The following is a 15,896-nucleotide window of genomic DNA, read 5'->3' on the forward strand; positions in this document are numbered from 1 at the left end:
CTGCCTCGAGATGCCTAAAGATATGCTAAACTGCCACAACGCAGGAAAACATATTTCACCATAAAAACAGTTTTTAAATGGTCACATTCCTGATTAGCACCCAAAGGCTTATTTTTTTTAAACTCACAACACAACACAGAGGAGCTCTCTGTCTCTTCCTCCCTTCTCAGTAAAGCCCCACTAATCTGCCTCAGAGACACTGGGGCTAATTCTGTCCTGCACTTTGTACCCGTCTACCTCAACCACGATTAGAAGACAAGGACTCCACATCATCTCTCACCCCGTGGTCTCTCATGCCCAGCATCTCCCTGCATCTGACTCCATTGCCCACCTTCCTCAAGCCCTACATTGCTGCCATACAAACTCCAAAACTCATAGGTATGTCATCAGTAAAGTCCCTTATCTTCTTAACCTTGTCTGAACTTGGCCTTAATTATATTACTTCCTGGCAGCCCTCCCGAGTGGCCAGGTTTTATTTCCCACACCCCTTGTGCTGCTGGACTTGGAGACGGGCAGCTGTTGTTCATGCTCCTCACTGCCTCTTCCAGATTACTGTCCTTCTTTCCTTAAAAGTAACTCAGCTTAGAAACTCATGACATCAGTCAATACCATTCATTCTGCCTGCTTGGTGCCTTTGTACGAGGTCCTGGACCACCTCCCGCTATTCTTTGGAGATTATTTTTGACTCACTGTTACTTTCTCTCCAACCCTAGTCTTGTCCTTGTTCAGTATCCTTTGCTCACTCACTAAGAGATCCTGTACTATGATCACTCCCAAATTGTATCTCCAACCCATGTATCTGACTGCCTCCTTGACAATTCTTCTGGATATCTAATGGGCACCTCAAAATTTATGTGTTCACGGAATTCTTGTTTTCCTCAGCCCCCAAGTCTGCTCTTTTTACTGCCTCCCACATGTGGACAGAAACTTTTATTTTGTACACTGCTGTTTCCCTAATGTTGGTCATATAATAGCTTATCAGTAAAAGTTTAATGAATGAATTCCTTTATCTCTTCACAATAGTAGTTGAAAACTGAACTTACAATGGACAATATTTTACTCCTATTTTACTGTGAAGGAAGAGCTAAATAGGATTTTGTGAGCTTGCTCTGGAAATGCAATAATAGTACTGCGGTATTACTGGCATTCTGAGTACCTGGTAACTGACCTGTAAACAAACCTTTATACCAACTCTAAGTTCTCTGCCAAGGGTCTCTGCTCTCATCTAATACAGATTCCTGTCAATGTCACCCTCTTCAATGACAGGTTTAATAGTGTGAGTTTTCTGTTCAAAACCCTTCAGTTAGTTACTTTTAAGTATATAATGTCAATTTCCTCAGGCTATCACACAGAGCTCTCTTCTGTTATTCTGAGATACACCCACAGTGCTAACCCTAAAGGTGAACCTGGTTCCTGAATACCTGTGTCAGTCAGAACATATGGGCTCACATAACTGTAAAGATCCTAGGCACTAACACAGAAAGACGGTCAAGATATGTTAAGAGAAATACAAGCTATGGAACAGCATGCACAGCGTGACTCTACATGTGTTAAACTCTACCTGTGACTGTGTATGTTCATGTGTCTGTGGAGAAAATAATGTCTAGAAGAATACACTCCACATGTTAATTATGGTGATGTATTTTTCAATGTATACCATTATGTATAATGTTTTATTTTTAAAGAGGTTCACAAACTCAGAGAAAGAGATCAGACTTGTGGCTACCAGAGATGGAAGGTGGAGGGTTTCGGAATTGGAGGAAGGTGATCAAAAGGTGCAAAGTTCCAGTTAAAAATAAGTAATGGGCCACCTGATGACTATAGCTAATACTGCTTTATGATATATAGGAAAGTTGGTAAGAGAATAAATTCTAAGAGTCCTCATCACAAGGAGAAATTTTTTTCCTTTTTTTCTCCTCTCTTTTTGATGTATCTATATGAGAAGATAGACGTTAGCTGAACCTATCATAGTAATTTCACAATATGTGTAAATCAAACCATCACAATGTGCACCTTAAACTTATGAAGTGATGCATGTAAATTATTTCTCAACAAAACCAAAAAAATTTTTAAAAGTTCAAATTTATGTTTGGCTCATTGTTTCACCCTGCCAATGCAAAGCCGTCATGCATTGTCCAATATGTAGCCTCCAGCCGTGTGTGGCTATTTATAGAGATTAAGATGAAATTTTAAATTCCATTCTTCAGTTGCAGTAGCCACATTTTAAAGGTTTGATAGCCACCCACCACTCGCGGCTACCATGTTGAGAGTGCAGATATAGAACATTTCCCTCACTGCGAAACATCATTCCCACAATGGGAAACACCTAGTGAGCCAGCTCACCCTCGATGCTCACCTGACTTCTTTCACCAGGATAATTGGCTTTGTTTAGATGCAGCCAGAGTGAAGCAGGTGCAGGCCTGAGCATCTGTGATCTGACATTCACTGGGAGTTTAAGTGAGGTTCAGGTCTGTGTTCATTTATGCAGGATTTTCCTAATGTGTTTGGGGAAAGCATTGTCCTAGAGGCAACTTACTTGGTGTTTCGAAGGGAAATAAGGAAAATCCCTATCAGTAATTTTTAAAGAAAAATGAGGTCATCTAAATCTTTTGCAATGTTGAGATTTACCTATTTTAATTAAAAAAAATTGGTTGATTTAAAAGAAAGTTCTTCCTTTTCTTCTTTGCCTAATTCCCAAGTAACTTAGCAATGCCTACAGAGAAAGAAGAATCATGTTCCTTTCTGGTAGGAAAATTAAAATGGTATCTTAAGTAAGTACTTCTGTTTAAAATTATTCGAAAGCAAACATAGGAAGCTCTACCTTGATTCCTTAATTTTCTTTTTCAGTTGGGATATTAACGTTTGTTGTATGTGGCATGCAGAAAATTGTTAGTTTTATGTGTCCATTCTAATTTAGAGTCATAAAATCATTTTTCAAGTGACTTTTTTTCCTAAGTCTATAATTTAAAAGCTCATGATGAGAAAAGGATTCTTGCTCTAAATAACAGGAACTCTCAATTTTTTAATTTGCGATAACAGTGTGAATCTAATATTTAAATAGCAGTCTATTATATCTCTATCTCTAGTGTCCTTTTAAAACCATGAAACACTAATTCCATGAAAATATATATTTTTAAGAGGAAAACTATAATAACTTTGTTGGACCACAGATCTCCCTCCCTCCAAAGCACCTGTTAACATCTTTCATACCAGAGAACACTGTTCAGAACATGCTGGTTTATATTAAAAACTTTGGTTTTAACCAATATACTAACAAGGCATCCCAAAATGTTTCAGGTCAGATATTCTTTGAACAGATGGCAGAGTTACTATGAGGGAAACAAAATAGAGAACCTCATCTATTCACACAACTGCTGTCTTTTAATGCCTATTAGATACCTGTGCTAAGTGGGGGTTGCAGGTTTGAAGGATGCGTCCCCTTAGGGCCTCCCAGCTTGGTAGAGGGAAACACAGGAAATTGGGGCTGGCCAACTTCCAGGGCAGTTTCAGGGGCTTTAATGTTTAATGTCCGTCCACTTCTGGGTTGTTTATGACATCTACACTGAGCATCCCATACCAAAGTATTCCTAATGATGGAAAACACATTACATGACCCCATCCTCAAATAAAGAAAAGCATAGGATCAAAAATACCGTGAAGTCCCATAAACCGCAATCCTACCACAGGAGGACCTGGAATGACTAGGCACGTTACTTCTGTTGGGCTGAACTCTCATTCTGTCATATTGTCCTTAGATTAAGTGGACTAGGTTGTTGAAATTATTAAGTTACCTTTACTTGGAGTATTATATATTAGGGTTTTAATGTAGATGTTAGTCTCATGTGGATAGGCCAAAGGAAGTAAGAACAAAGTTCTCTTTTTCCTTCAGACTAGGCCCAAGACCTGGGATGATTTGTTAGGACAAATGAGAAAGCCTTTCTTTAGGCAGAAAGTCAGCCAGTCTCCCCAAAGCCAAGTCAGCGCTCAGTTAGGAAGCAAAGGGATAATGACTCCCACCCCGGGCGCATGTGCTCACTTGTGATATCAGGTTTTGCTCACGTGGTCTCTGTGCCTGCTGATTAAGCCCATATCTCTTTTACTGAAAACCTCTTTCAGTTATTAATGAAGGAAATTTTAAAGATAGCAAGAAAATTACATTTCCTTTTGAAATTATAGTGTAAGTGTAGTTTCCTCAACTGGCTCTTTAAAAATTGAGAAGGCCTCCTTCTCACAGATGAATGAGATTTTCCTCTCCTATTCCCACTCAAACCTCCCTTGGACCTGCTTATTCACATAAATCTGCTACATGAGTCTTCAGTCCTTTGAGTAGGGCTAACCGTTCTGGATGCTTGGGCAATCCTGTTTCCAAAGATTTTCTTCAGTGTTCTTGACTGGAGTGGACAGCACATGAAAGGCTGCTCTCACCTCTACACCTGTCTCCCCTTCCTCCGCAAGAGGAAAGTGATGCCTCTGGTGTCAGAGTCTAAAGACTGGCATTCAGACAGCCCACTTGCTATTCCTGTAGCTTACCCAGTGGTACTCATTCCTACAAAGAAGTCAGGCACTGGGACAGTCAAACCTGAGAGTGTTTGTCTTTCAATAGAAGCATGAGTGTAGGTTTAAGTGTGTAATTATCAGAGAAGGACAATCAAGGTCTGCATGAACATCTCAAATGATGTCAACTCCCATTTTCTGTGTTTCAGAAAGCCTGAGTAGGAGTCAAATATATGTGTATCTACATTAACACCATAAGAAATAACCAAAATATCTGGTCTGTTTGATTTGGGGTAAAAATCACAAGTTGGTTTGGTTACTCTGTTTGTCTCATGCTAGTCAGAATCTCTGCATTTATACTGAACTTAAGAGTAACTATTTAAAGTTAGACATCAAATTAATTATTCCAGTGTAAATGAATACAATTCATTAAGTAAACAACAGTTTTCAATTGGGGGGATCATAGGAGGACAATAATAATGGAGAACCTTAGTGCTGGGAAGCTCGGGAACTTCCTTAGCAGAGGAAGCCAAGTGGAGGTTCTGCTACAAATGGAGACTCAGCGACAGCCTAACAGCAGCAGTTCCACTGCCCCTTGGAGTAGCCTCTGCGGGGCTGACCTGTCCACAGATCACCACAGAGCTTCTCCCCGTATTTCGGTGCTCTGTGCTATGTAGCAAAGCGCCACAAACACAGCCACTTAAAACCACACAGACATGTTATTATCACAGTTTCAGCGGGTCAGGAGTCTGTGTGTGAGTTAGCGGGGTCCTCTGCTAGGTGTTTTATGGGGTAGAAGTCAATGTCAGCTGGGACTGTGATGTTGTCTGAGGCTCGGGGGCCTTCTTGCAGCTTACTAGTGGGTGACAGAATTCAGTTACTTGCAGCTGTAGGGTGGGGAACCTCAGCTCCCAGAGTCAGCCCACCACTCTTGGCCATGTGATCTGCTCCACAACATGGTAGTTTGCTTCAAGGCCAGCAGAGAGTGTCTCTACTGCTTCAAATCTCTTGATTTTATTTAAACATCTCAACTGATTAGGTGAGGCCCACCCAGAATAATCTCCCTTTTTATTGTCAAAGTTAATAGATTAGGGACCCTGATTACATCATCACAGTTGCTGGGCCTTTGCCCTATAATGTAACATAATCAAAGGAATGATGATGTCCCATTATAGTCATGTCTCGTCCACAGCCAAAGAGAAAGATTATACCATTCATGAGCACCAGGGGGCAGAAATCTTGAAGACCAGCTTAGAATTCTGCCCACTACAATAAAATGAAGAAAAGGAAGAATGAGGATTGATTTTTTAATTCAATCTCTCATAGGCTTAAAGTCACTGTCCTTTGACATGAAAGAGAATTAGACTGTGGGCCTGAATGTGTTCATAAATTAAAGCAAATCCCAGGAATATAAACATTTATACCTCCTCAGGCTATTTTTGACTGTTTCTCTCTCATATTGTCCTGGTATGTTTTTCTTAATTTAGTCACTTATTACACACATTTGTTTAATATGTGTAATAGTATGTGGTGCTTTTTATATTGTATGGTGCTTTACCATCTGCAAAGAGTTTCTCCAAGTCTCATTTAATTCTGTTTCTCATGGTGTCTCATACCTAGATTACCATCCAAATCAACCTCAGTTTGTTTTAACAGAGAAGGTAGTAGGACTGCAGAGCTACAGACCCCAGGGCTTATTTGTGAATTGCTTCCATCCACCTCTCTTTCTCACTTTTTAGTAAGTAAAATGCACATCAAAGTCATCCAGGACTTGCTTTCAAAGACTTCTCTTGACTTTTCATCTCATCACTCTCATTTCTCTCATACACTTAACATCTACTGAGGTGCAAGACCTTCCCTGTCTCCTGTCTGAAGCAACAGCAGCCCCGGTGAACGGCAGGGTCACGGAAAGGTGAGGCCAGTGAGCCTCTGAGCCCAGAGTTCTAGGCCTTCCACTGTACTAAGCCATGCCGTTGCTGCACAGCAAACCTTGCTGCAGGATTTTACCTCTGTCCTCAAGGAATGTTGTCAAATGTCAGAATCATTCTGAAATTTTTTCCTGCTCTCTGATATTAGCTCTGCTTGCCAGTTTCTTGCCACTGTACATTTAACATTCCTTATATGTATTAATCCATGTCTTTGCATTAAAATATATATATCCCTAATGGCAGAAGATCAAAGAGAACATTTTGTGACCCAATTTAGCTTAACCTAGACCCAATAATATTCCCTTCCTTACTGTAGTTGTGAATCTTCCTGAAAATATTGTCATACACTCAACATTTCTCCATATTATTCACCAATAAATAACCTACATGATGCTGGAGTATGGAGATGCAAAAAAAAAAAAAAAAAGACCAGGATGTGGTATCTGCATTTGTTCTTTAAGGAGTGGCCAAAGAGGAAGATGTAGGCAGCCCAGGCTGAGAGGTAGACCTGTGTATTTTCTGCTGCCTGAGGAGCAATGCCTGATGGGGTTCACCGGGTTGGTCTCTACTCAAATGGTGGCTTCTCTCCCTTACCAAAAACATGGGTAGGACAAAGCCCAGTGTGTGAAATACAGAGAAAATTGCTTGATTTATCTGAAATCACTGACGATTTTGGAATAGAATGACATTATCATAGTCCTGCCTTAGGAGCATAACTTTTAGTAGCAGAATAAGTAATGCTGTGAAGGGGTTGAGATCCCGAAGGCAGCAGGAGCAGGGAGGACAAGATTTCGACAGTGTAGATGAGAGAATAGGGAGCCTGAATTAGAACACGGCAGTTGGCATAAGAAAAAGGAGATAAATAGGAGGGGTACTACAGTAAGAAAGCCTTGGGAGCCGACATCAGGTCTGGGATGAGGAGGAACAAGAAAGCCGGAGGGAGGAGGAAGTGTTCAAGATGACGCTGAGATTTCTAGCCTGGGTGATGAGACATTGGCTGGATATACCAGGATTGGGAACTCAAGAGAAGTTGCAGATTGAGGGGAGGAGAAATGCTGAACTTCATTTCAGATTTGTGATATTTGGAGTCTGTATAGCACACGATTGGTGGTCTAGAGCATGTGCAGGGGCAAGGATAGTCATGGAAGAGCCAATGGAATCAATGTAGGAGTGGAAGCTGTAGAAAGAGATGAGACCTCCCGAGGAGACAGCATGGAAAGAAAATGAAAGGAGGGGTAAAGAGAGACCCTAGGAGAGCAGTACCATTTACAGGCCAGGCAGCAGAAAGGGAAAAATTAAAGGAGCCAGAATGGCCAGAAGCAGGAGAAAGAAGGATTTTTTAAATGCTAAGAAAAGAGAATGATGGGGGGGGTGTTCAGTCAACCCCTACTCTTTCCCCAGAGCCATGTGAAAAAGCACAGAAGAGGACAAGCATATAGAAATCAAAGAATCAGAGAAAAGAAGGACGGAGTACGTACTAAGTGCTAAGTAGGCATTAGGCTAAGCATTTTACAAATATCATCCATCCCACTATGCTAATTACACGTTGTAAGGATAAAGAGTGGTTAAGTGGCACCAGAGTTCAAATCCTGGCTCCATCATTCGCTAGTTCTGTGAGCTTGGTTAAGTGTTCTCTTCTTTAAATGAGGGCAACTCATCATTCTCCCCGGGCAGCTTGTAAGAGGATGCACTTCAAGTTACAGAGCTGGTTATGTGGTCAGCCAGTAAGAGTCATATTATCACTTCTTCGGACTTGCTTTTAAAATACCTATCTCCCACTGAAAGCCCCAAAAGTGAGTCCAAAAATTATGTCTGTTTTGTTATTTGTTATTCAGTTTTGTTAACAACTGATAACTCCCAATGTCTGCGTGTAGTAGGCACTCAGTCAATACTAGCTGAGTAACTGACAGTTTCTCAGTTTATCTGCATATCCTTGTCTGGGGGTGCCCCTTTGGTTCTCCTTAAAGAAGAGTGGATGGATTCTCATGCACGCGCTAGTCTGTTGGAAGCTTTTCAGTTTTCACAAGTGGATGGCATTCTTAACCACAGCTTAACTGCCTGTTAATTAAGAGAGACACAGGTCTGAGGGGGGAATGGAGAGTTACTAACCAACAGGCATGAAGTTTTAGTTAAACAAGATGAGTAAGGCCTGTAGTTAATAACATGTGGTGCTCTCACACATTTGTTAAGAGGGTAGATCTTATTTTAAGTGTTCTTACCACAATAAAATAATTTTTAAGTCTTTTGAAAAATACAAAAATATAATAGATAATTAAAGGAGGATTGACAAAGGAGGACTAATTGCTTAGTATTTTTATGCCTTCATATCTTGAGAGCTAGTATCATTTGTAAATAATAAAACTAAGAATAGTGATATGACCCTTGAAAATTCATATCTGTGGAAATAAGATGCTTATCAAAAAGCATTCTTTTGTAGATGGAAACACTAGCTGATTATTCAGTCCTGGCTACTGTGATGACTTTTTTTCTCTCTTACGTACTTTAGTGCATGTGATAGTGTTTGCTTATTCAGAAAAAAAAATTATATTCTACTTAAGTCTCAATAAAATAACAGCTAGCAGTTATTGAGCACCAGCTACATGGTTCTGATGTAGTAAATCATGTAGTTCTCATACGGCTTTCAGGAGAAATTTCCCATGTGAGGAATGAGTTACCCATTTCACAGGTGAGGAAACTAAGGCATAGACAGGGTAAGCAATTGGTTCCAAAACATTTAGTAGTAATCAGTGGATTTGAGATGTGAACTTTGTGTCTTAGTCACTATAGTATAAGGAATTTGCACACTGTGAGACAGGTATCTAAAAAAATCACGTTTTAGTGAAGGACTATTTTGCATTCAATCCATAGTAAGATAAACATACTCCATCTGCCTAAATGTTACATACTGAACAGAAGTTTCACATAAAAACACTTGTCCTTACTATGTGTAAAATTCTCTGATATGTTCAATTCTGTTCTGTTCTTTTTCACTGAAAAATTCTAGTTGAATCCCCAAATTGTGTACATGTGTACATTTGTTTCACTAATGGATTGAGACCTGCAGTTTGGAAAGCCACCATAAATAAGGGACATATTAAGATACAACAACATTAAAGGAAACTAATAAGTAACAGGGATGCTATTAAGCACCTAATATGTGTCAAAGTACTGTCATCAATATTTATATATAAATCCTCAATTCTTATTACAAGTTAAAAAGTAACTTAATCTTTTCTCACAGAAGAAACTGGAATGTGGAAAATTTGAGATTTGTCCTACAGAGATTAGCCTGATCAAAGTTCCATCCACTTTCTACTCTAATAACATTTAAGTATTATTAAACAATGAAGTCTGTTAAAAAAAAAAAAGACACAGGTCTGTATTTCACTAGCAGAATACTTACTCAAAGATAATATCTAATTCACTGCTACCCAGTAGTTTTTAAAACCTGAGAGAAACTATAATTAAGAAGGAGTGTTGGAAAAAAAGAGTGTTGAAGAATACATAGTCTATCCATTCTCTCAGAAAATACTGTTTTTGAGTCAGATAGTGCTCTAAATACTTACTTCACAGTCCTCATTTAATACCCATGATGCCCTGAAGAGGCAGGTGCTATAGCATTATTAGCCCCACTTACTAATAAATTCTTGTGCCTCCATTTCTTCAAGTCACACACCTAGTAAGCAGCAGAGCAGGTTTCCAACCCAGGCAGTCTGACCTACACTCTTACCCTTTCATTGAGCTGTCTCTCAAGTTCAGCCTAGACCAAATCATAATGCCCACCTCCTCCGTTCTATCCCATGTGCGTTTTGCTTTAATGTGACATCATCGGCCTCCATGAAGAGTAGATATGAGGTCCTGTATAAAGAACAGCACCGTCATACTCAGCATCGTCACTGTTTATCATGTCTCTTATGAGGACCCGGGATGAACTCCTGTCCAGTCACTATATCAGAAAGATTCTACTTTAACCACTAGTTGGTTTTTAGCTTTCGTTACTGTGAAATGGGAAACTGAGCAGCATTTCCTTCTTGTGTTGACTATTAGACAACTTACTTCCTTTCTTCTTCGGTTCCAACTGCTCACTGATACTTGCTTACTTTATTTGGTGGAAGTTGATAGAACCTTTTTTGTAACAAAATCAGAATACATAGTCATTATTAATTTTCATATAGCTGAGGAAACTGATACTAGGAGACATTTGAATAAAGTACCCCCGTCTGTAGCTCATAGTTTAGCCTTGATATCATGCTGACATATTTGTAACCTGATTCTCCCAAGGCTGCCTAAGTTTGTGTGGAGAAATAACATCCTCATCACAGTGACCATCCTAGGTTCACCCCTGTGAGTTGTGTGACCTGAGACAGTGCCTGTAATCTCTCTGTGCCTGTCTCCTCACTGTAAAATGGAAATAATAATAAACCTACCACACAGGGCACTTGGGCAGCAGAAGAGTTAATTTATGTAAAGTGCTTAAAACAGTTCTCAGGACATACACCTAGTGCAGGTCATCACCCTTCCTGTCACTATCTCCTCCTCCTCCTCCAACTCCTTCCTCTTCTCCTTGACTCTTGCCTCTGTTGTTTATGGAGAATTTCTAGCCCCCATCAGAGAGTCACCCTTATTTCTAAGGCTTCCCAGTGATGTCTCAGAAGGGCCCAAGGTCAGTTTTCCCAAGTGTTTCACCCCCAGCTTCTTCCATCAGTGCCACATGAGGGCTCCACCCCAGCCCCATGTGCAGCTACCGACCCTTGTGCCTAGCACGCTCTTTCTCGATGCTCAGAAGCATGCAGATCTTTCAAGTGTACCAGCCCCTGGAGTCCTAACACACATTGCTTCTGTGCCACAACCAGGCCAGATCTTATCATCTAAGCTCTGATGCAGTATTCCTTCTGCTCTGAGTTTCCTGTATCCCCTCTCTACATGAAATTGAACATAGGTCCTTGGGGCTTAGTCAAAACCAATATCCTCCACAGACACCATGATGCCCCCCCATCCCCCTGCCCTCACTGCTCCTTCACACAATAGCCTCTGCCCTTGTTCTCCTCTGTCAACACCCATCCCTGCCAGTTCACTAAACACATGCAACCACATAAGAACCCGAACTTGGGATTGGCGGACACCCTCCTATGGATCATTGTTTCCTGTGTTGATGAGCGCTCCCCAATTGGATCACAAATTGCTTAAGGTCAGAGAGTGTGTCTGAGAATTCCCACCTTCATAACACAGTCTGGGACTGAACACAGAGGGGGTTCTCACAAACAGTTGTTGGTTAACTGATTAATTGGCATTGGCCTTGATAGCTCCTGGCCAGACCAGAACAAGAAAGCCCTTTGGGGAGGGAAGCATTCACTGTCTCAGGGAGAGTGACCCAGCATCCCAGTTAGTATAAGACTATCTCCGTTTTCGCACTGAAAGTCCCATGCCCCAGGAAACCCCCTGGTCGTGGGCAAACTGAGAAGCTTGGTCACCTACCACTAGGACTCGTCAGCACGAAACATGCCCTTGACCCTCCAGACCAGGTACAGTCTTCTCATTCCCACATCACGTGCCTGCCCCCGCCCCTGGACACACACACACTCGTATTCACTCACAGGATCAGCACCACTGTCTGTCCCCTGCTCTCCCAGCTGGCATCACGTCAGATAAATTAACGGTCCACAACCGCTTCAGACTTTACTGACCGAAGGAGAATGTGCTTGTCATCTCAGCCTCTTCCCTCCGCATTGTGACCTCCCCAGCTATCACTCAGGGACACTCACTTTTCTCCAGTCAGCAGAGGGCCTGGGTAGAAACACAGTGCTCTCAACGCTGAGAGGCTAGATTCCAGATATTGCTGGCTTCTGCCTTCTGAATCTCTGCGGCATCAGGAGAAAACGCACTTTCACGTGTGGGGTTGTCATTCTTGGGAAGCGACGGCTGAGGAGAATCCCTGGTATGTGAGCCCCTTACACCTTCTTCTCTCCCCACAGCCATAATTGCTCCTTTCACACTGGTGTCATCAACCCTTCTACCAGGACAGCCTCACCATCTGCTCATGCGACACCAACATTATGGCCTCCCTCCATGCATTCCCTAAATGGGGCTGGAGAAGGCAGCGGAGATGGCAAGAGTGCCAGCTGGCACCAGTGACAAACCTAGACAGTGATGAATCGTGGCCCAGGACAGGCAGGAGGAGGGAGGACGCCGATGGCTAATTGTGCACTGTCATCAGCGCTGCGAGGCGGACCTCTCTGCTCGTGGAAGCAGAGTCAATGTGCTGTCTCTGTTCCTACAATGAGTGCTTCAGCTTCTTTTTAATATGTGGTCACAAGAGAATGTTCCATAGAAAAGCAACCAAGAAGTAAGGACCTGAACTGTTCTATTTTTGCTTCTGTGCACCTCTAACTGAATTACTGGGGACGCTCCAGGGAGTTTGAGGACAGCTTGAAAATGACAGAGGGGTTTCTGACTGCTCAGGGGAGGAGCCAAGGCAAGCTGACTGCTTTTGATGGGTCACCTCTGCACTGGGGGCTGCCCAGGATCCCGTCTACCTCTGCCGTCCTGAGTCACCTGCCCTTGACTGACTGACTGATCCATTCATTCAGTTCTCTCTGAACGCTGCTTTCAGGGTTAAATTGGCCAAGCTTTTTCCTATAGATTTCAAATGTAGGCATACCGACCGTGGCTTTTTAGTGTTGTTACTATTGATTTTGACGTATATGATGTTAAGGCAATTCTTAGGTTTTAAGTTTCTTTCCTCGCTTTTGTACTGAGTCCTCTTACATATATATGTATATACGTATGTGTGTACATACATGTTTTTGCTTTCATTTACTTTACTTTCACCTTGCCCTTTTTTTAAGTGGAAGTGGTAGCACAAAAATAAAATATAATATTCTTCCTCAATAGAGGGGGCTAGATGCCATCTTTTGTTTGTTTGTTTTATCCAAAAAGCCATCTATCCTGCCTGTTCTCCAAGCAGATTTCTCCCAAGGGCTGTTGATGCTGAGAGAGAAGAATGTGTTTCCTGCCACATAGATGAGGTACTTGGAGATCAGATCAGGCCTGTGCAAGAGACAGAGAGAGCCCTAGAGGCAAAGCCCACATACTGTTGAAATCCTAGTGTTCTCGCAGCTCCAAAATACTCAGATCAGCCGGCTAGATTCCTTCCCATTGGGTCAACTCAGCTAACCAGTGAAGCACAAAAAGAAACAGAAACTTCATGTCCTTGACTTTATAAACTAGCTGCCAGCAGAATCACCCATCATTACCCAAGTCTCTTCTCTTTTGCTGAAGAGAAAATAAACAAAGTGCTCGAACCAGCAGAGACGGCTGGCATGAGCCTGTAATTTACACGCGGTGCCAATAAACAAGTTCAGGCGCACAGAAACACTCGAGTGTCCAGAGATCACTGGACGGTCAGCACTTGTGACAGGGAGGAGGGGGAGAAAATGCCAAAGAGAATGTCATCCTTGTAGAGCCAGAAACAAATTGTATGTGAGGGATAGTGACTGGGAAGTGTGATTTGGGTCCTACCTGGAGATAAAGAAAGGTGGTAATGGATGCGACCAGAAGGTAGAGACACAGTACAGCTGGAGGTACTCGAACCTTCTGAACCAAAGAGAGAAGACAATGAGTTAAAGAAAATGGAAGGTTTGGGGAGGATTCTTAATCCAAATGACCCTTAAACGAAGTGATGCTTTCTACTAGAGTGAGGAGGAACTGCAGCGATAATATCCCAGAAGTAGAGGCTGTGCTTGGTTTCAGAGATTGGGCAGAGGATGAGGCTCTGCTTCAGTGCTGTGGCTAAATAAGTGGATATGAACATGGATAAAAATGCCAGACAATACCTGCCTGCATTAGAGTTGAGCTACTGTGCCTGCCCCCGTAACTCTCCACACTTCTGTATAGCATGCCTAGTTGATGCCATAACGCAGGTGTTTTTTCTCCTGGGGATCAGAAAATGCAGGTTTCTAGTCCCGGATTTAACACTTGTGGCTACATGACCCTGAGTTAGTCATTCCAAAGCTGGAAGAAGAACTTTAGACTTCCAAAATCCTCAAAAGATTAGGGTTCCCCCTCCCTGCTCCATATGTACTTCCAAATAGAAACTATTTTAAGCCATAAAAGATGTACAAAGATGTCCGGCCAAGTTCTGATTTTTTTTTCCCAAAATAGTTACTTTGATACTTATAAGCAAATCAACATTTAAAAATAGTTTTCTCCATTTTAGCTTTCCTGCTTTATTGTCATTCTAAGCGCATGTTTACGTGTCCAGTAATCCAGTGGTGGGCAGTTCTTGCTGGACCTGAGTTTTCTCACCTATGAAATAAAGATTTTAGATGGCAAGATCTTCAAAAGCTTTTTCAGCTTCATTGTAATTTCATAACCTCAAAGACCTCTTTTCAATCTACGTTTATCACCATCTTATCTTGCCGTTTTGGTGTTCCCAAATGTGACTGAGAAAAGTAATGTTGGCACTTCCGTATTTCCTCAGCTACTACTCAGCGAGTATCTGGGACGTTTCTGAATCAAATGAGAGGATAATTGTATCCCTTTTTCTATCCAAACCTTATGATGGATATATGTCTATGATAAGATGTGATCATCAGCAAAGTACTTTTTTTTTTTTACTGGTAGAAAACATTTTGGAATAAAGGCAAACTGTTTTGGGAAAGGATAAAAGTTATGACTGATGTAGGATACCTGCACAATGCTCTCACACATGCCAGTAATTTAGGGTGTGGTTCTGACAATTGCCCTTAAACTTTCTAGGCTTTAACTTTCCTGCTTGTTTGTTTATTCATTTATCATCTACCTGCCTCTAATATTTTATAATAAGGTAAGTCTGTCTCTACTATTTTATAAAATCTCCCATGAACAGATATCACATCTACGTCTTGCCAATTCTTATGCCACTGCCCTTTGACTTTCCACCTGTGTCCTGAACGGCCTTGGTTCCCGTGCATCCTCGGAGAGGAGGGCAGCAGAAGCCGGGTCTCTCTACAAGCCTGGTTGTGGTCTGCCTCTCAGATGGGAGCTGTTCATGACTTGCTGGAAGGTTTACATAACAGATGTTACAAGGCGGACAAGTAAGCACACCCTCCCCGAGCCAGGCACGCACCCACCTGCCAGCACCGATAGGAGGAGAGCTGCCAGGGTGATGGAGGGAGTGGGCCCTGAGGGGCGGGCCCCGCTCCGAAGCTCTGCTAATGTCTCTGTGTGGCCATGCTGTATTTTCAGCTTGTCATCATGGCTGGGACAGTGCTGCTTGCCTACTACTTCGAATGCACTGACACTTTTCAGGTGCATATCCAAGGATTCTTCTGTCAGGACGGAGACTTAATGAAGCCTTACCCAGGGACTGAGGAAGAAAGCTTCATCACCCCTCTGGTGCTCTACTGTGTGCTGGCTGCCACTCCCACTGCTATTGTAAGTAGAGAAATAGATTTCCTTCTTTGCTGTCAGATCTGAAACATGTCCTGTCTGCCT

General features: G+C 42.0%; 1 protein-coding gene and 1 long non-coding RNA gene across 7 annotated transcripts in view; one reads left to right on the forward strand and one right to left on the reverse strand.

The window, feature by feature from the left end:
- Window positions 1-15,896, forward strand: part of PLPPR1 (phospholipid phosphatase related 1) — a 505,983-nt gene that overhangs the window by 449,247 nt on the left and 40,840 nt on the right. For 5 of the 6 annotated variants that reach the window (XM_072959836.1, XM_072959837.1, XM_072959839.1 and 2 more), the window contains one exon: window positions 15,648-15,836. In XM_072959836.1, coding sequence (XP_072815937.1) covers window positions 15,648-15,836 — 189 coding nt within the window. Of the gene's footprint in view, window positions 1-15,363; window positions 15,497-15,647; window positions 15,837-15,896 lie in introns of those variants that run through there. The other variant, XM_015238952.3, reaches the window with a different exon arrangement.
- LOC116280326 (uncharacterized) overlaps window positions 1-15,896 on the reverse strand; it is a 91,972-nt gene that overhangs the window by 31,900 nt on the left and 44,176 nt on the right. The window lies entirely within an intron of this gene.

The sequence above is a fragment of the Vicugna pacos genome, chromosome 4 (assembly GCF_048564905.1).
Source record: "Vicugna pacos chromosome 4, VicPac4, whole genome shotgun sequence".
NCBI classification, from domain to species: Eukaryota; Metazoa; Chordata; class Mammalia; order Artiodactyla; family Camelidae; genus Vicugna; species Vicugna pacos.